The following is a 22,050-nucleotide window of genomic DNA, read 5'->3' as shown; positions in this document are numbered from 1 at the left end:
ATTTTGAGGGATAGTATAGATTGCACCCTATGGAATTTCGGGACTTTGAGTATATATTTGAACTCAGAGGACAGAGACGAGTTCAACAATACCCTATTTTGAGCCGGAGACGAAAAATAAGAGAGTTATCATATTTATTTAATGCTATCATGCAGATGGCACCATAATTGTTAGTGCTGCCATCTGGCGGTAAAGTCCTTCCTTTTGTTTAAGAACTACCGTGAATCAATAACTAGTGACGTTAAACAATCCGCGGCCTGCCGGCGGTTCCCCTCCCGGGGGAGTTCGTCGGGAGCACGAACAGTCGAACGCCACTTCCTTTTTTCCTTTTGTTCAAGCATCGTGACTCCTGATTGCAATAGCGCGGTACGCTCGTAGTACTAGCCGACCGCGAGCGATAGCGAGACTGAGGGGCCGTAGCCCCCGAGGTCGAGGAGCGCCAGGGTGTGCGAAAAGGACTTAACTTCAACTGCGGACGATCAGTGTGCTCGTAGATCAACATCTGCCTCTGTTGAAGGTGTGAGATTAGCCGACCGAGGTGAGTCTTTAGGATGGCGTTTCGCGGTCTGCCCTCCCGTATGGGCGAGGTAAGGCACACTGACATCGGTTCCCGCCCAGGAATTTTTCGGGGGGTGGTCCGTTCGGATATGTCGGGCCCCGTCCCTCACCATCCGGTCGCCCCATTGTGGGCCTGGCCGAACCCATAATGGGCCTACTAAACAAGGCCCTCTTAGTGCCCACAGGGCGGAAAGAGTTAAAAAAAAAAGACATCGGTTCCCGTTAACATGCGTTTAATAACAGTGGAAAAAGATTCACAAAACTTACAAAGATGAGCTTCGATGGCACACTATTAGAGTTTTTATCGATGTTATCCGTCGTTCGGGCACTGTTTCGATCGTGGTTCCTCCCGGTACGGTATATCGGAGATAGTCCCCTGTCTCCCGCCGGATGGGTGGTTCACTGGGGCTCGATCGTTGGGACGCTACCTTACGAGCCGATTGTTCAGACACTGTCCAAAAGTCTTCCTTCCTTTCACTGTATTGAAAACGTACGTTGTTTCTCGCGTCTCGCCACAACGGCTGGGCGCACTGCCTGTCGCTTGCCCGCCACACTCGGGACTGTCCTCCAAACTTTTCTTACGCGTACATCTCCTTGCCAAACACTTAAACCTGATCCTTCGAAACGTTACCTTATTGGTTTTACATCGTCACCTGCGACAATTGGAAAAGCACCGGAGGGCGCGGGAAAGATCAGCCGCCAGTTCGAATTGGATCCCCTCTTGCTAGCTCTACTTCGACCCATTATTTCCTTTACTTTCTCAGCTTATGCTTCCTTAAAGAAAACACCTCTATTGTTCTGTCGCGGTCTAATTTCTTTGCCGCCCCGCACGTGAACTTTGACGCATTTCGAGGTCGCACCCCCCCCCCACCGGGTGACGATTCGGACCTTGGGTCCCCACAAAGGTATGTATGGCCGACTTGCCGGACTGCCTGTTAGCCACGCGATAGGCTTAGCAGAGAGAGCGACGCGATTCCCGATCGTCGCGCGATCGCCGGAAAAAAGTATGATAACTTTCTTATTTTTCGTCTCCGGTCCAAAAGTAGGGTTTTGTTGAACTCGTCTCGGTCCTTTGAGTTCAAATATATACTCAGTCTTGAAATTCCATAGGGTGCAATCTATACTACACCCGAAATATATATAATAAAATGATTTTTTAAGTACAGAGTTTAAAAAAAGTAAAAGGAATCAACAGTTTATATTTTGAAATTTGTATTTATTGATTATTTAAAATGATAAAAAAATGTATGTATCAAGTTTAATAGCGGGTGTTTGTTTTTCCTTCTTTCAATCCAGTCCAGTCCTTGCTCGGTAATAATTACTTTAAAATCATGAATTTTTCTACGTCATGCTATACGGTATTTTGTTTTAAAAATGATGGTGAAATACTATAAGTGAATGTCAGTACTAAACACGTAAACGTCGCTCGTCACCTGACTATTAATAGAACTGAAAGTTTCCGCAAGATTTACAAAACTGATCAGATTTCATAGTCTCGTGACTTCGTTGGTCTCGATTACTCGGTATTTAAAAAATACCGTTCTTTCTCGTCCGAATATTTACAAGATATTTACTTCTGCTTTTTGCTGGCTAAACCACTTTTTCTAACCAATTTTTAATAGTTTCGTAGTATTTGGACATCCAAATAACATTGGCTTCTGCCGTTTCTAACGATTGTTTAAACGCACGATTCGCAGCTCCTAGATTGCCTTTGTGGACGTTATAAAAACTTTTAAGCTAAAAATTAAAATAGAGCAGAATAAATTTGTGCCAATTGTTCTTCCTGAAATTAAAAAATAATAAAATTTCAGATTTACTGACCTGATCGAGTTCAAATTGCGTATTTAACGACGACGCGATGGTGATTATTAAGCTTCTGAAGGCGAAAGATGTTTTGCGGTAACTACAAATAATATCAAATATCAGAAAAAACACGTTCAAAATTGTCTTTAAAAATAAAAATTTAACATTACATCTTGAAGACTTTGTTCCATTTGTCTCTGAAGTAGTTAAATGCGATGTCACGACCGTATTCGCTATTAGCTACCGCTCTAAAGACATAACTTCCATCTTGTTTTCTGATGCCAGATTTTGTGTCCAGAGACCAGTCCAAATACCTGCGTGATGAAAATAAAAACCACTATCGATCTTTGCAGATGTTAATAGTGTAATAATAGCAAGCATTTATACCTGGATAACAACCACGGTGTCCTGCTGCAGGCCAAAGCTTTCATTATTTTATCCTTTTCCGATGCTATTTTGGCCTTTTTGTATTGTTGCCATCCGAATTCCCATTCTTCTTCTTCCCCGTTTTTAATAGCCGTGCAATAAACGATACTACGGAAATTCGGCGGTATGCTGAAACAACGCGAAGAAATATTTAGCTATATTTTAATTTTTAATCGAATATTTTAAATAAAAACACCGGGAATATTATGTATTTACATGTCCGTGTTGTTGGGGTCATTTTGCCACATTTTATATCTTTTCTTGGCTTCTTCTACGCAATGGGGATGGTTATACTTACACATCCAAACGATGACATTTATTCTTAAATATCTAATAGATTGATAAAAATTATTGATAAACCAACGACTTTATACACGACTGGGCCGATGCGTTAGGCCATTGTTTCTACTTAACTGTTTTAATACGGATTCGTTGTTTATATCTTCCTCCCATCCCAGTAAATTGTATACCGGTTCTAGTTGTCTTTTGATGTATTTCTGAAAGAGGATGGAGTCAGATAGCTTTAAACTACGAAGAACGCGAGAAAATAAACCTTACCTTCCATTTTCCTAACATGGCGGTACGGCTCAGCATTGTATCTAAATAACTAAAGGCGTTAAGGGCTGCCTCCCAAGGAACATATTCTTGTTCTTTAGATAAGTATAGCGTGGTATTTAGAGCCAAACCGTAATCCAGGATACCGGCTCTAAATGCAAAATAGTTTTATTGTATTAATTGATTGTTTAAATTTTAATAACAGATGGCGCCACTCGAGTTTTTTTTAGTTTTAAGGCATATACCATAAATAATTGTTTGGTAATAGTTACTTGGGCTAAAAATAAGAAAAGAAAAATATATACGTACTTTGCAAGATCGAGGGCATCGTCCAAAATCTGTGCTCTGTTTATGACATGTATTACCTGTAAATTAAAAATTCTGAGATAAGTTTAAAAGACAACTTTTTCTCTCGTCTTTTAAAATGTTTCGCTTACGGAATGGTCGTTCTGTAATTGGTCGATTAACAATTTCCAATTGTGTAGGTCATAATTCGCACGATAGTAACCCACTTGTTGAATATTTAATATGACCCAATGTTGGTCAGATGGTAAGTTACTAATACTCCCTGGCAAAAAAATTGAATAAAATAGAAATTGTATTTGAAACGATCATATATTTTGTTAGCTGTATTCATTTAAAAATTAAAATTATTTCATGCGTTTTTACACACAATTAATATATAATCTGTGTTTAAAACTTATCGAATAGAAGTAAAATTTACAATTATTGGTTCCCAGATAATTAGTGGACCATTTAGCTTTTAATTTTCCTTCTCTTTTTGCATATTAAAAAAAAAAGAAACAAACAAATCGGGACGAAAACCGAAAATGAATAATAATGTACTGTACTATTAAACAATTAGTCACTGATATCTCGTAGTGACACAAGTGAACATTTTTCTTTAACTGCACTAATTAATAATTCCGTATAGACACCTTCAACCTTTAAAATGCAGCCTTTTAATTCTAATTTCAAACGTTTTCGGTTTTTTTGAAAGGCCTTCGTCAGGAATACAAATCGAAATGATTCTTGTTTTAACTGACAGTTTGTTCTGAAACGTTATAAATTTTTAAATTTTCTTAACTGCGCAGGCTCGTATATAAATACATACAAATGGTGATGGCACTTGTACCAATATACACAATAAATATAAATAAATATACTACATAAATAAATAATTAGCAGCTCGTCCCTTAATTACTATTCCAAATTAGGCTCGTTCTTCACGCGGCTGATATTTTACTGGACTCTCTAAAATTTATTGCTAGTCCTTCTTGGTACGTCTTATATATCTGCCGTGCCTCCGCATATTTCAAGTGACTCTTGTCCTGAATCTTTTGTATTATTTTAGCCCTTTGACAATCCACAGTGACTTCTGCCGGGTCTGCAATAGCATACGTTGCTAGCGCCGAGACCGGTCGCTCATTTCGCACGTTCCTTTCATGCTCTTTCAGTCTTTCTTTTAATGATCTTCCTGTGGCCCTATGTCTCCTTTTATCTTGTACCGAAATTCTATATATCCCTGGAATCGAGCTCGGGTCTAATTCTTCCTTGTCATTGCGTAGTATTTGGTAAACTGTGAGATTTTTTTAAAAATTATTTTCTTGTTTGTTGCTGCTCCTATTTCGTTGTAAATATTAAGATGAGCGGGAAAAAATGAAAGAATACACGGTTATGGACTACTTGGCTCCTTTAAGCAATATTTACAATCTGTCAGTTAAAGAAAGAATCATTTCGATTTGTATTCCTGACGAAGGCCTTTCAAAAAGACCGAAAACGTTTGAAATTAGAATTAAAAGGCTGCATTTTAAAGGTTGATGGGTGTCTATACGGAATTACATAAGTAAACAAAAATGGTAGCTTGTATTCAGTAAATCAGGTATCTCTTGATTACCTGTAATCGTATTTTAAATAAAATAAAAAGTTTCAATTTTATGTAAATATAAACAATTATTAACCTATAACATTATTGATTCAAATAACAAGACGAAACGGCGGAATAATACCAACAATAGTTTTTACTGTTACCCAGTGGTGATATTCGAAATATTTAACAAGGGGTTCGCTAGCAGAAAATTTTTCCCTGACAATCACCGACAAACGAAATGGAAGTTTTGGCTAGAAATAAATACAATACCTTTTCTTGCAACCATATATCTAACAATCAGTGGCGTATTTAGAACGTAACGAGCCATGGGAGAAGGCCAAGTAACAATAATATTTTAAAGCTGTCGACCTTTTTTTTTTTTTTTTTTTTTTTTAAGGCAGAGAAATTCTTTACCGCAATATGGCGCTTCTAGAAATAGGCACATGTCATCATCTCTCGAGATACATTATACTTTTTCTTTCGCTGTCCATAGCCCGACACGTGTTTCACAGCCATCTTGTATTGTCTCACGCGCGTGGCATTCTGGGATCTCTCTTATGACTGGATCTACTTTCAAGAACACTCTTGAATCGATCGCGATTAAACCTCGATTGAAACGGTCGAGAGAGATCGCACCAAGACATACTCCCCGACCTTGCTCACAATCTGGATTGAAATGCTCGGTGCAAACGGGGTATAAGGCCCTAGTTTAGTAGTATTATAGAGTATAATACGCATAATTTAATATATTAAAAAAAAAAAAAAACAAACCCACTGAGAAATGTTCCGTGTGTTTAACAAGGTTCGGGAAACTGAAAATTTTAACAACGGGTTCGGCCGAACCTGTGCGAACCCGCCGAATATCACCACTGCTGTTACCTTTTTTTTTTTTTTTTTTAACTCTTTCCGCCCTGTGGGCACTAAGAGGGCCTTTTTTAGTAGGCCCATTATGGGTTCGGCCAGGCTCACAATGGGGCGACCGGGTGGTGAGGGACGGGGCCCGACATATCCGAACGGACCACCCCCCAAAATCACTGCTGTTACCTAAGGTAATTTTATAAAATTTGTTATATTTATTCATTTCTTTTATACTCTAAAGAATAAAAATATATTAATATCAAAATATATTTGAATATATAGGCTAAATTTAAAATTTAAAATTTGTTTGTACACCATTTCAAAATTTAAATTATTTCTGCAGTGCCAATAACAACACATTATACGGTACTATTAACTCTTATCGGCAACCGTAAATTAGTTATTACTTTTTCTATGAAAATAAAAAAGTATACAAACCGTTATTCTTATGCAACCATAATTTAGTTTCAGTGCTCCAATTTGGATCGCTTCCTTCCGTGTAAGTCACCGGAATCTCCCAAAAATATCTGGAAAATATCAAGAGCGAGTGAATGCTTCGTCTTACGTGTTTTATCAATACAACACAACTTGGTGATTTCGTTAACACCTACACACTGGCTATTAACTACGTATACATAGATGAAGCTCATGGCTGGACAATAAGGCAGGAAACATCGGCGATTAAATAAATATTTGTTTGCCAGTCTAACATTTCTTTTAATAACTTTATTAAGAAGTATGGATGGGTGGCTTGGCAACGATAAAATTCACCGTTTCTTCTTATTCGCCTAGCTAATCTTTTTTAAATGTATAATTTCGTTCTTTACGCATTTCAAATTTTTAAAATTCTTATCCCATCATCCTCAGCGCTTCTGATATTTTTATTGATGAAAACGCAGAGGTTTTTAAAAATAAAATGCTCTTTTAAGTAGTATCATTAAGTTTAATAGTATAATAAAACCACGTTTTAAATTTTAAAGGAACTTTTAAAATTAAAGAAAAAAATGGCCGCGGCGGTAAGTATAATCGATGGTGGCTAACATTAAAAGCCATAAAGTGGAGAAGAAGGAAAAAATAGGTGATCAATTACCTTTCTGCAGAGTCGGTTGCATTCAGCAAAAACCTGGTTTGAGTGACGGTAGCCGTAGCCGCATTGTAGTCGCGGGTTAAAGTTACTACGGGATAACCGGTCTGTAATGTCCACGAGTCCATAACAGACTTGACCTCGACTTTCTCTTCTTTTGGGACGTTTTGAGCCTATTGATGGTTACACGAAATTAAAAAGAAGTTACTTTCACACCGACGAGACCGATGCAAACCTACTTACATCCGTTAGAAACTTCCATAAATCGTCTTGAACGGCACTGTCGTAAGATTTATTGCGCAGATAATTCTGTGGAAATATCTTTTAGAAAACACGAAAAATTTCACCGGATAAATACATTTTGGTCTTAAGATTTTACCGTTAGTCCTCTTCTGAAAGTGTCGTCCCCTAGAAAGTAATTCATCATTCTGATAACACTCGCTCCCTAAATAAATATATGAATAAAATGTAGAAGAAATTGAAAAAAATCTTTCTTGATATTTGATGAAAGCGAATTACCTTTTTGTACGAAATGCTATCGAAAATTTCAGTAATTTCGTCGGGATTATTAACGGGAACGGATATGGGGTGGGAAGTTTTTAATGAATCTAATTCGAATACTTCTTGGAGGTCGTCCACGACGAATTGCTGGTTCTGAAAATATCAATGTACACGATGTAAACTCGAATTTATAATCAATGAGTTAAGTTTGTACACATATTTGAAATTTTGTAAAATTGGGAGAAAGAATCTTACCATTTCCCAATCGGGATGACACTTTTGAACGCCTAAAATTTCCACGTAACTCGCAAATCCTTCGTTCAACCAAAGATCGTCCCACCATTTTGGTGTGACTAAATTACCAAACCACTGTAAAGAAAAGGGGAAATGCTCGCTTTTAAAATATTAAACTAAATAATTACACTTATATGGCATTACGCTTACCTGATGAGCTAATTCGTGCGAGATGATCGAAGCTATCCCCTGCTTATTTCCGGCCGAAGATATTTTTGGATCGTAAAGCAAAGCAGCTTCTCTAAAGGTGATAAGTCCCCAATTTTCCATAGCACCAGCACTAAAATCCGATATGGAAATCATGTCTATGGAAAATTTTTGAATAAGTGGATTTATAAATTCAATCCAATGTGAAAATTAAAAGAAAAATATATAGGATACCCATTTTTGGAAGTGGGTAGGAGACATTAAAAAATTCCTCGAAATATTTTATTATTAGCGATCCAGTTTCAAGAGCGTATTCGGCAGTTTTTAAAGCTTCTTCTCTTGTCCACACTTTTATCTACGGAAAGGAACCATTATAAATTTAGCGTATTACTAAAGATAACGACGGTTCACTTACATTGGAAGAAGCGATGCTTTTATAGTCGCATACAATGAAGGCCAACAAGTATGTCGACATGGGTACCGTCCTTTGGAATGTAACAGCTTCCCAACCATCGTCTCTAAAATAGGGATAAATGTAAGTCTGACAATAGACAAAAATGCCAATTAATTGACTTTCATTTTTTTATTATTTTCTTTTCCTTCTCGAGTACAAGAAATATGCTGTAAGTAAGAATTCCGACGTAATATAGGCCTTAAAATTAGTCGAGGAAATACTACTTTATTTAATAGCTCATAAATTTAAAAACGAATTAAATAGTAAAAGTAAGGCCAATCTTTTCTGGTCTTTCGGGAGATTGTAGCAATTAAAAATAAAGGTATTTAAAAATTTACAAAAACATAAAAAAGATTTTCCTAAAACCATTTATTATTTTATAACTTCTTGTTTATATATCCATTCATTCTAATTTACTTAGAGTACATACAGAAGTGAGTTATTCTACTTTCATTGTGGTAATTACTAGTAAATTGATCATTTCCTCCTTCCGTTCGGGCACACGTAAGTGTTTGAAAAGTAACTCTGCCATCTGCAGATAAAATATAACCTTTACAACTGATTTACATACCTAGTTTCTCTTTTACTTTCGGGCATATTCGATATGGCCGTCATATTTTGTGGCTTGACTAAAGTCACGTCGAAAGTGGCTTTCATGGCGGGCTCGTCGAAACAAGGAAAAGCTCTTCTGGCATCCGTAGCCTGGAATTGAGTGGTTGCCAGCCATCTGAATACATAAAAACCAAAAATTATTACTCTACATTCGAGAATTTTAGTTTGGAAGCCGTTTTATCTTATTAACTTAAGTTTAGTTACAAAGGAAACATTCAGTAAGTGTTGATTAACATTTGCTCCCGCCGAGATAGATAAAAATGAATCTTTTATTACCAGAGTTAAAATTTTATTTCCTGTTCATTTATTTCTACTACTACATTTATTTATGACACGGTTTCAAATTTTAAAACATCAAATCTGTCTTACTCTACCAGGATTGTATAATATTAATGCACTGGCGGATCTCTTTATTCGTAGCTTTCGAAAGCTTGTTTCGAATTAGATTTACATTTAAATGTAGATTTTCAAACATTAAAAACTAGTAGAAAAATAGAAAATGAATCCTGCATTATTTTAATTATATAAAATTAGAATTTTTCTCTTTGAAAATAGTTTTCTACAAACATTCACAAACGTCGAAGCCAGTTTTTTCCATTTGACTTTTACTTTCTGCAGATGAAATTTTCTTGCAAGTTATTTAAATTCTAATGTAAAGTGCTAAAGGCGATAACTCGACGTTTCTGAAAAGTCCAATGCACTAGAACCGTTTTGTACAAACTGCGTGACTTTTTTTTAATTATTTCTCCTGTACGAAACGTAGAAGAATGCTGAGAATATTTATGTTAAATCTGCCTTATCGGTGATTTATTCTTTATCATGTTTAGCAAGATTCGAATATCGCTAATATTTTTGTTTAGCCAATTATTTATAAATACTTTACAAAGATCATATTGATCCCGTGACTTTGAACAGATGCATGATTTATCTTTTCACTTATTACTTGGATTACTTGAATTTTACCCATTGTACCGTACTTTGTACGTTATTTCCACCGTACGGCTTATATTCGTCGTGGTACTGTGTACGGTAACTTATTCTTTTTCTTTCCAGATTGTCGTTTTTAATAAATATTTCTATATTCATCGGGATAGGATATTTTCGACAGCAAAATGTTAATAAAAATTTTATATGAAAATAACATTTATATATAGATACGTATATAAATTTATTTACTATATTCAAGATTAAAATGACATATAATATTATCTCGAAATTTTATTAAAGCTAATTGTCAGAAACGTTTCAGGGTAATTATCGTGCGAATTTTGGCATAAATATAAATCCCTAATGAGTGAAAATAAAGTTTCTTTCTCCCATTTAGTCGCTAGTGTGCCATCTGTACAGTTAAGCAAACAATCCGCCACACGACGGACAACATCCTCATTCATGCCAAGTGTAATGAATGAGTTCACTCCTTCGAGATGCTAGCCTATAAACAAAACATACTCCAATATTTCCTTAGTTATTCTAACTCGGTGTAAATCCAAATTACCAAACAAACATTCTCTTGCGATATTAAAGACTTTTATAGATAAATATGAAATGGTTGGAGTTCTATACAAGTGCAAATCAGGTAATTGATGTTTCGGCAAATTTAATATATCCAGATAGCATTCCGGACAGCGATAATTAAAACTGCTAGGTATCTGACAAATTTAATGAAAGGAATACTAAAATTTTTAATGTAAGAGCGACTTAAAATTTAGAAAATCTAAAGCCCATCTATAGGCCTATCTTTGTAAACGGCAAAGCCAACTTGTATAATTTCAATGTATGAAATAGCGTAGTGTTTATTTTTACTTTCAAGGACAGTAGAGTTAAAGGTTAAAACGCAGAGTGAAAAAAATAAAAACGAATTAAAGCGAAACGGAAACTAAGATTATCGAGTTACAGAAGTCGTGTTGGATAAATCAGTGTCGTATTTTCAAACGAGAACAAAATATCTTTAGTTAGATTAAATGCCGTAGGAAAGAGGGAAAAAAGTTAAAGAGTTACTCCATTTTATATTTAGCAACGGCTAATTAACTAATATAGGCCGAAAGGAAATTGTTGGAGAGAAACATTGTGAAAAGACATCGAGTTATCGAGTTGTTCGGTCTAGTCGAAACATGATTTACACATAATCTGAAAAAAACCTAGTATCTGTCAATGGATTTCTGGATAAGGATGCGTACAATCGAGTACGCTCTCTTCTACTTTTTAATGTCGCTGGGCATTTTTAATAATAAACATCATAACTGTAAAATAGATTTCGAGTTACAGTTTCCTTATAACCGAACAAATTTATATAGTCTGGTCCAGTTTTTCACATTTTCATCCATTACTTTTCTTTAAAACACACAGAATTAAATGTCCACGCCGATACTACTCGTCGTCTCTTACATATAATTAAAGCTGCGGTCTAGTAGATACATTTAAAATATATGACCGCATACTGACAATAAAAGCCATTAATAACTACAATAATTCCTGTGCAGAAATTAATCCCGTTACTCTCTCATTATCTTTAAAATTAAAAAGTCTATTCAGTTAAGTTTTATTTTTATTTTTTTCGTATGGTCGGAATGCTTCATTAACATTGTTCGTTTAATTACGTTTATAGCGCTAATTTTACCCTGGGAGTACAAGAAGAATTTAAACGAAGCTCTTTTCAAAATTGTCATTAGTATTTAACGAGTGCGCTCTGGTTAAACGATGACCTTAGTTCACATTATAATGCCGAGTTGAATTTAACATACATTTTTTAGACATTTGTTAAAGGCGTAACTTTTAAAATTTATCTAACACCTCGTATTACGAACAACTGCGAATTGTTCTATTTTGGAAACTACAAGAATTCCCATTTATTCTCCAACTATAGATTATTCATTATTTGTTGCATGACTAGGCACTATTTATTGTCTATTTTTATTTTATGTGTACGATAAATGCAAAACAATAAGATCTAAATATAGATAAAATCAAAGCGCAATTAAGCTTATAATTCTATAGTTTTCCTATTGGGCAATTCGATTATTTTTAACGCTCGAATCTTCACATCCTTACTCTAGCGCTATTATTTTAGATAGTTTACACTTATATTTCACTAAGCTAATACAATTTATACCACCCAATTTTAAATTATTTAAAAGTCTGTCAGGCTACATTTTATATTTGTCGTATTAAACTATGCAATCTTCTTCATTTAATATATATTTTATCAGCAATACTGCCATTCTGTTGAATTAATCCACGAATTTTTATAGCACTTTAAAGTGATTTAGTCTAGAATTTGGGAGTTTTGACGTTTTTTTAATCTTGCAGACATAATTTGCGCACCGCAACTATTCAAATTGCCCAGTTAAGAAACAAACGTAATTTTAAGTTAATAATATTTAATAGTTTCCATTGTTACGATTACGTAACTTAAACATGTTAATAGTTTTAATATTTGAAACTGTGTAATAATCATAAATTTAAACAGGAAAATTTTACTAGCAATATTTTAAAAGTCATAGTATTAAATATTATGGCTTTTAAAATACAGGGTGTTCCAGAAGTCTTTCCCTGATTACAAACATGCAGAAGGCAGAAAATATGACACATAGACACATAACTTTTATCTTGAATTGCAGGTAACATATTCAAGTTTTTGTGTGTACTGTACATAAAAACTCATAAAATCATAGGTTTTTTTTTTCTTGAGTGGAATGACAATCACAGTCAATACTTATTTTGATATGTTGCAGTTATTTGTTGTGCCAGATTCAAGACATTCCGGACTTAATTTTCCAACAAGATGGTGCGCCACCTCATTGGAGGTTAGATGTTCGTGCCCATTTGGATACAGCATTTCCAGGAAGATGGATCGGGCACGGTGGTCCCATCAACTGGCCTCCGTGATCACCGGACATAACACAACTGGATTTCTTCCTTTGGGGTTATGTCAAGGACCAGGTTTACCAAACATTAGTGAACGACATCGCAGCATTACGGCGCAGAATTACTGACATCATAATATCCATCCCTCACGAGATGTTGACCAACACATGGATGGAATTGGAATATTGCCTGGATATCCTTCGAGCAACGAAAGGAGCACACGTCGAAATTTATTGTGTGTGTGTACACAAAAACTTGAATATGTTACCTGCAATTCAAGATAAAAGATATGTGTTTATGTGTCATATTTTCCGGCCTTCTGCATGTTTGTAATCAGGGAAAGACTTCTGGAACACCCTGTAATATTAAAGCCATAATGAATACAAGGCGCGTATTAAATTTTTAATTACTCAATTCTGAGAAATATAATTAAATTAAATTCCATAAATGCGTAAGAAATCGATAATTCGGCCGATGAAATTAGAAATTTATTTAAAAAATAAAATGTGAGAGATTATTAGTTTCCAGCAATCTTTCCCATCGTTTTCTGCATTTAATAAATTCCCCTTACGAATAATTTTATAAAACATGGATAAACTAATCCGCTATTGACTTATCGATTTTACAGTTCAAGATGTAGCGAAAGATATTTTTTTTTCTATTTGTTCAGTGTTATCAGATAATTGGCAGGCCGTATCTACTAAATAAGATCGGATAAAACTAATCTAGAAACGTTTCGGCCAATGCCACAATCCTGTTAGTCACATTCTCCAAGTGTGATACATCTGAAAAACTTTACTCCAAACTCATAATTAATAAGGGAATTTGAATATTTCCTCTTTAAAAATGCCATTCCGTTAACACATTTTCTATAAAACAAAAGTGATTAACAGTAATTACAGGACTAATGATCTCTCGAATGTTTTAGCATCTTTGTCGACAAGCTTTTAAGTCGTTCTGTGATATAAAAGTATTTATTATCCTCTTTCATTGCCCTGTTTATAATAACGAAACCATTATTTATTACAGGTTTTTATAGTTAAATAATTTTCTCGTTCAGTTTTTTTCTTCCAGGCAAAACGAGTTATTAGTGGAAGGAAACATAAGCTGGTAAATGGGGTAAGTTTTTTGACGTTGTATTTGGTTTCTAAAATATTTCAACCAGGATCGTACCTACCTCCTTTGGGACTGACTCGTGTCTCGGTACGCTTGTTTATAACGCGTATATGATGTAGTTGATGGCTGCAAAGTGTGATAGATTTCCTCCGAGTTGCATTAAATGAGAGAAAATAAAATCACACGGGAATAGTAAATTATAGTTTTATCTACCAGCGAAATTTATTATAGGTTAGAACAGTGTATAAGTTAAAAGATAATGCGTTGGATAAACAAATGTTAGTCACGTACAATTAGAAACGAAACTAATATAACTTTTAAGAAGTTTTCTTCCTCTTTATTAATGTGAGAATTGATGGATAAGCGGAAGAAAACAAATTTACTCAATGCTAATTATCTTACGAATATCTTTCTACCAGATTAATCAACCGAAAATTATCTAATTATTAGTTACTGTTTCGGTATAACTTTTAATAAACGATTCCATTCCGGGTACGAGATGTTTCGTTAGCTTAGAAAAGGTGATAAAATGCGAAGAATTCGAGAAACATTAGCCAAAAGGCAGTTTTGATTAGTGTTAATTTCCAGATTTAGATTTTTTTCTTAATTCCCTTTCAAAACAAATTTATGAGGAAATTGGCGAGTAATAAGTCTCTCTTTGCCAATATAAAACAGATCTATTAATTATTTTTTACACGTTTTAATCTGTTTTCGAGTAATTCAGCGTCGAAATGGCCAGAAAATGAACGTTGGCCAGTTTATCATTTCGGAAGGAATTTATTAATTTTAATTTAAAGTGGAAAAATTTCCAGTGACAGCGTTTTATTGATTCCTATTAAAACGATTCGCGCCTTCAATCTCGGTGCGGCAAAAATTGCATCGTAATATCTCATATAAAATTGTATCTTTATTCGTTCGGTTCTGCTTTTTACATTTTGCCAGCTCACTTTTTAAAATCTTGTATAATCGATACATCCGCTGGTCCGTGACTCTATTAAACTACTCCATCTAGTAAATTTTTTCCATATTGACTACTTTTGCCGCTATAAACCAGTACAATTTATAATAAACTTTTTCTATTTATATATAAAATACTATTTTAAGTTTTCAGTATGTATAGAATCCGGTTTAGACTTTCTTTTCGCTATCGTCACCATCCGACATCTGCCAGGCAGATCGAACATACTTTCAACGCTCGTTATTAACAAGACGTAAAATATTACCTTTGTAGGCTGTCTAAGAATATAAATAATTTAATAAAACTGTCGTTATTTTCATTTAATATTTAAAAAAAATATATATATATAAATCGAGTCTAAATACGAGCAACCAAAAGGCCTTAAATAATTACAGTTTAAAGGCTGCTATCAACTGTGTTAGACGAAACAATTTTGCTGTGTAAAATTACGTAAACAATATAATTTATTATATACGCATTACCTTTGACCCGTAATTGAGAAAATGAGGACCTCTCTTATCAGCAAATAACCTGTGTACTGTAAATACTAATACTAAACTCATCGAGTTTTTGTTAACATTTTCAATTGTAAGAAATTATTAAAAATAAATAAATTCCAAATTTTTTCTATTTAATTTAATGTCAGAAATATGTAAAAACCGATTGACTCGAAAGAGATTGGAATGGCAAGATATAGATTGCCTGCTCGACTATCAATGGAAGTCTATGTATTTGCCTTCATTATAACGCCAGGCAGAAGAAATTCGATACTTTTTAAACAAATGCCAGTTAAATTGCTGTTTAAAACTAGAAAATACGCGCTATCAGATTTTCATTAAATGATAATACGGTATACACGAATAACGTTATAACGAGGTCGATGTGTTTGTATGCAGTGATGGCACGTAGGAAATCGCCATTATTTTCGGTTTTATACGAAAAATTTTTCCCTATTAATAATCTATTATCTAATTTTTAATTAAAATATAATTTACAAGTATGTAAATTTTTATAATAATCGAGATAGTGTAGATCTTATAACGGTTGAATGCTTAGTAGTAGGGGAAATACGTGCAAAATGACATATGGTTTTATTTTAGGTTCATAACTCTTTATTGGTAAATCACAGCACTGTCATATTCTACACCAATCATCTTTGGTTCTTTACCTATGAAATGTAATAAACATTTATAATATAAAAATAATAGGAAAAAAATATTGTTAGTTTAATTGAGATCCGCCAAAATCCATTTTGTCCATAGCATGTGGACAAAATGGCACATTACGTAAGGACAAAATGACACACGTAAAAACTATAAAATTACTGACAAAGTTCACAAATGAAGCGCTTGGTTCTTTTAGAAACGTCAGCGCAAGAAGCGTGAGCCCAACGCAAACAATTTAAGCACCGTAACCAGTCTTCTTCAGGCTTAGATTGGGAAAAAAGATCATTGCAATATATGCATGGACAGTCCTCTTCATCATCTCGTGAGTTTTCAGGAAAATTTTCTTTTTCACTGTCTTCTTCAAGTAACGTTTTAGTAACGTTTTGTCTCCTTTTCTCTGGCGGAGCTTTGGGATCATTTTTTGTTGTAATTGCCTTCATATTAAGAGTAGAAGCTAAAATTAAAGAGGTTTGTCAAGTCTTTGGCTTACGTTTTCCTTGGCCACTTATAAAACGTCCTTTTGGGACTGGAGAAATCTTCTCAATAGACACAGTAAGAGTAGAGGACGATGGATGTTCTTTAGTAGCAGCAGATGAATGATATTAAATTGGATGAGTTAAAAAAAGTTCTTGCTCGGTGTTTGCTGATGGAACCTGAGATGAATTATCGGCTTGTTGTTCGGTGGGTGCTGTTATTTCAGCTGTATTGCTGTCGTTAGGTGTGACGGCACGGGATCTCTGTAGCTGATATTGAGGTTGTGTAGTTGCAGCAACCTGAAGAATGTTGAATACAGGAAGCGAAAATGAATCATCTTGTTGCCGTATAGATGGCCAGCTATGGAAACTGGACCAGGAGTTGTTTGCTGATGACGTTGCTCATTGGAGGTGTCTTCCAGCAGCGGCATGTTTGTAGTCTCTGCAGGCTCGTACATATAATCGGGAAATATTTCAGGATTTGACGGCAACGGACATAACGATATACCTATGTCATTATGTCAGTTGCCTATGTATTGTCGTTTCGTCCATATAACGTTATAAGAAAACAAAATTATAAAATAAATACAAAGATGATATTTTTAATGGAAAAAGTTATATAAGTGCAACAACAAATTCTTGAGGGTTGAAATAAATGCTACACAAATAGATAACATAGTGAAAAACGGTTAATGTTACCTTAGGTATACAAAATGGCGGCTCGTCTCTTACTCCAGCATACAGAAGCGAGGAAACAGTGGGGACGCATGTTTTCTAAACCTAACCTATTCTAATAAATTATCATAATTATCAGCAACTAAATTATTAGAATAGGTTAGGTTTGTAAAACGTGCGTTTCCACTGTTTCTGCGCTTCTGTATGCTGGAGTCAGAGATGAGCTGCCATTTTGTATACCTAGGGTAACATTAACCTGAAAAACTTACCATCTACACAAAATACTTGTTGCAAGGAAAAAAACTCGTAACGTATCAACGCTTGTCGTCAGCCATGACACCCGGGCAAATGAGAGGAGTGCGTTCACGTTTTGACAGGTTAGTAAAACCCGCTCGGATAACGTGGTGTCGTAGTCAGTTGCGCGCTTGAGACCGCCAAATTCGAATTACAGTATGTTGCCTATGTCATTTTGTACATATTTCCCCTACTGTTAAAATAATTTGTTTATAAATTTCATCTTTAATTGAAATTAATAATTATTAAGTATTCTAATATTTTCTTAAAATATGAATAAATTTAAAAATTCAATGTATACACACACACACACACACACACACCCACGCAAAGACAACTTTCATACAGTTAGGAAGCGATTTAAATGCATATAAATAATGAATAAGGTTTTTAAAAAATAAGTATTGAATATAAATCAATGCCATTTTCTTCTTACGTAACTAACGTTTAGAACAGGAAACGTAAGACTTTTTTTATCAATATGAAAATATGCTAAAGTCCGTTGGTTGCCCCTGGCTTTTTTTAATAATAAGCAATGAATAGCGGCCTTTAGCCAGTAGAAAATCGTAATAGGAACAATATTTTTTTAAATATATTAATTAACCCAAAGTTGAGTTTCATAGTCTAACAATCAACAAAACACGGTTTCAAAGAAGAAATATATTAATTAAGATATTTTTCTCCATGTTCGAACTGTAAAGCGCGGACAAAAGCGGAAGGCCTAACAGGTTTTAAGGAAAAAATCGGGCTAAGAAAGTGCGTAATTTAATTTAATGTTATCATTAAAACATCGCGGCAACCGCTGAGCCTCATCAGTCCGCAGGAAATTACTTTTTGTTACGAAACTTCGTTTATTTTCCCTGACACTGCATTTAAGTTCACGTTACTCCATTGTATTTGTTTTATGTGCATTGTTATCTCGGTGTTTCTTCCCAATGCTGAATTAACACGTAAACAAGACGTATTGCCAATATAACGCGGTTATTCCTTCTTTTAGATGTATTTTAAATTAAAATATTCGTGTATATTTCCCAACGACCGATCCGCGACCTTGTTATAAACGAACAATCGAGATAACGACACACTTGGCCCTTTTTTAACTTACATCGTCAACCTCTCAATTTTACATTAGGAAACGATCAAATATATTTTCTATTGTTCTTCTTTCCTACATATTTGCTTGTAATTTTACCGCGCAGATAACATTCCTAACATGGCTTACGATGGAAGTAACTCGATTACACGACACCTGCGAAATGCTTAAACGAAACATTATTCTAGAAAGCCCGACAGCGACTACACCATTCTATAATACAAACTGCGCTCTATCTTTATAAGCAAAATCAACTATTTGTAGTGGGCAGATGTGTCATGCAGTTGCTTTTACTTGACTAATAAACCGAAATTCTTATTAGAATTTCGGTTATCTTTTCCAATAACCGAGGAAAATTTTAATTTAAAAATATATATATATTTATACTTATGTAAATGACAGAGATGGTGCTACTGATACTTTGTTATCATATATTTATTTTCTTTAAATAAAAAATAGGCTAAGATTGCCACTGCAGGTGAAACATATAAAAGTAGTTCACCTCATTTTACTCGAAAATGCAGGCCCTATGACTAGCTGATGGTTTTTTATTTATTAGTTTTGTTAAAAAATCATATTTACATATTTTCATCCGGCGCATTAAATATTCTGTTGATGGTTTTTTGATATTTTATGCCAGAATTTATCGAATGAAAATGCTCTATTGTTATTTTTACTAGTGCCATAGCCTATTTTCACCCATTTATCAGTTGCAAAATCGATAGTTTTAACCATATTAGTCGAATGCCAGATTCAATCAGTTGCATGATTTTTGTTTCACAATCTTCATTTATATAATCGACGTAGCGTGCAATATAAAATGTGTTGTAAGTACAATTAATGACATTTTGAGAACTGGATTTGTATGCAGTAAAATAGTTTCTGCGCGTAAATTGTTTAGCGTAAAACCAATTTAACTTAGTTAATGTCGGAGGAAAGGGTGAAAAAATTATATAGGTAGATTACGTATAGAATTGTCATTTGGTTCAATCGTTAAAGACGCACGGTGTATCAAATCGAGAACCGTTTTAAGTCTTAATAGTTAATGGTTGGCTTCAAAATCAGGTTACACTGGCAAATTTTAAGTTTATTCTAGTTACTCCGCATTCTCCAACACGCTTTTTTCGGTTAATTTACGAGTTCGAACCAAATGTGTGGTAACGCTTTGACGAATGAGGTTAGATGTAAATTTTTAGGGGGTGAAGAGCGTCATCCGCATCCGGAGAAAGATTTTGTTAAAACACGAAAATCAATTAGGACTACCGTCTACTAAAACTTCTGCGAACGGCAGACAATTGCCAATCAAGGTCACGGTAAACCAGTTTGTACTGTACGTACGTTTCCGCGTTATTCCGAGTGTCATCATTAGTTTCCGACAATAGAAATTTAAATAGAAATGCCTATAATCGATATTTAAGATTCGGAATCGATTACCTTTTCTCTCCGGTGGAAGTTTCGTAGGAACTTCTATAAAATCCGGCTAGTTGATCGTTTAGATTTCCCAGGTACTTCATAGAAATCGTGTACTTTTTGCCACTTTTCAACGGTCGATCTAATTTAATTATAAAAAACTGTCTTTTCTCGTCCCTGTCGAAATTTGTGATATCCGGCAAATCGCTTTCACCTTCCAGTTTCACGGTGTCGTTACGTATCTCCATGTCATTGATGTGCAGAGTTATATTATCGGTGTCTTCCAAACATTTAATATTTATAGAAACCCGTCCGTCGAAAGTAAAGTTGGGAGGAAATATATAAGGTTTCAGTTCGATCATGTAGTGTTCTGGCACGATACTACGAGGAAGCATAACGTACAAGGAAGATGCATTATTAAGTTTCTCCGCTTTAGGATCTTCCAGTCTGTCGATGTAAGTCAAATCTTGGGGAGATTTTTTGGAACAGGGACCCAAATATCCAACCAGTAGTCCAACGGCCACGGCCACGCATACCGTTAACAAGGCTAACAATCCGATCATCCATCGCTCTATAAAACAACCTTTCCTTTGCTTAAAGCTCAGCCCCTTCGAAGTACCTCTTTCGTCGTCCATGTCAAGTCTCACTCTGCTGGACATGCAGCTCATTTTATAGTTGTCGTTTGTACGGTACGGTACACGCCCCTACATTTAGTCTGTTCTACAGATCGATGCGAGCTTTGTAAAACACGTGTGATGTGACGTAATACCTGTAGAACTCGTTATTTCGCCTCACGTGACCGTCGATTTCTTTTATAAAAAGATTTATTTTTCACCCGTGTTATTTTCTCGGATAATTGTGGTCCATTTACACACGTCCCGACGGCCAAACGGCTAAAATTAGTATTAGTTCGTTGACATCTGCCAATTAAATAAATAATAAAATTGTCGAAAGTGAAAGTTTCGCATTGTAAGAAATAATCTAAAGGTGGAACGTGATTAGAGATTACGCACCCAATACGTATATTGGGCCTGCAATCTATAATCGGTTCTATTAATTAATCGTTTAAAATCGCATTTAATATACAGCGACAGACATTCAATGGCGATTTTAAGTAGCAGAAATATTCTGTTTATTTTTCTATTTCGGAAACTCTATTTAGTTTTTATTTTAAACGTAACTGTAAAAATATCATCTTGGCCGGAAATAGCCTATAAATATTCAAATTATACGGCTTTTAAGTTCAAAACGAAAAAATGTTTTGACAATAGAAAAAGTCGGTATCTTAATAACATCCATTAAATAAATAAACAACTAACTGTTGTTTTCACCTGTACTTACTTTAATTACAGCTTCTCGTATGAATGATGACCGTATTTTAAACGGGTGCTTATTTTAATGTTTTAAGTTAAAATTTAAAAATATTAAACAAATTAAATTGTTTTAGAATGGCTTTTCCTTTAAATTTAAGCGCCATAAAATTATTTTAGCGTGATGATTTTTTTTATAAATCTAAGCCCGTGTTGCCATCTGGTGCTAATTATTATTATTGCCAGATACTTTCAAGTGGGAAAAATGATAATGGCAGAAATGAATGTTTTCGATTAAAATATGATATATAATATTAAAATTTATTGGAATATTAAGTAAAAAATATTTTAAGAATGGTAATTAAGTTGTTCCGCTAGAAATAATAAAGAGTCAAGATGCGTGGTTTTACTTTGAAAAAATTTAAGAAAATAATAAATGAATTATTTAAATTCAAATTGTTTAAATTATTAGTTTAATAAAGCACTTTTACGGATAAAATGTTTTATTAAACTAAAAAAAATCGTCATT

General features: G+C 34.5%; 1 protein-coding gene across 1 annotated transcript; it reads right to left on the bottom strand.

The window, feature by feature from the left end:
• Window positions 1-1,753: 1,753 nt before the first annotated feature.
• On the bottom strand, window positions 1,754-20,960 carry LOC136976785 (aminopeptidase N-like). Its single transcript, XM_067272150.1, has 20 exons — window positions 20,236-20,960; window positions 9,122-9,277; window positions 8,512-8,614; window positions 8,331-8,451; window positions 8,100-8,254; window positions 7,911-8,024; window positions 7,674-7,808; window positions 7,534-7,599; window positions 7,398-7,463; window positions 7,161-7,327; window positions 6,509-6,597; window positions 3,780-3,910; window positions 3,652-3,707; window positions 3,346-3,493; window positions 3,202-3,284; window positions 3,004-3,117; window positions 2,749-2,916; window positions 2,532-2,675; window positions 2,380-2,461; window positions 1,754-2,295 (listed from the first exon to the last, which is right to left on the bottom strand). Exons 1-20 carry the CDS (start codon window positions 20,877-20,879, stop codon window positions 2,149-2,151), a joined length of 2,889 nt encoding a protein of 962 aa, XP_067128251.1. The 5' UTR covers window positions 20,880-20,960; the 3' UTR covers window positions 1,754-2,148.
• Window positions 20,961-22,050: the final 1,090 nt, after the last annotated feature.

This window comes from Centruroides vittatus, unplaced genomic scaffold, assembly GCF_030686945.1.
Source record: "Centruroides vittatus isolate TY-2023 unplaced genomic scaffold, ASM3068694v2 contig_425, whole genome shotgun sequence".
NCBI lineage: Eukaryota > Metazoa > Arthropoda > Arachnida > Scorpiones > Buthidae > Centruroides > Centruroides vittatus.
This window is presented reverse-complemented; position numbering and strand designations above follow the sequence as displayed.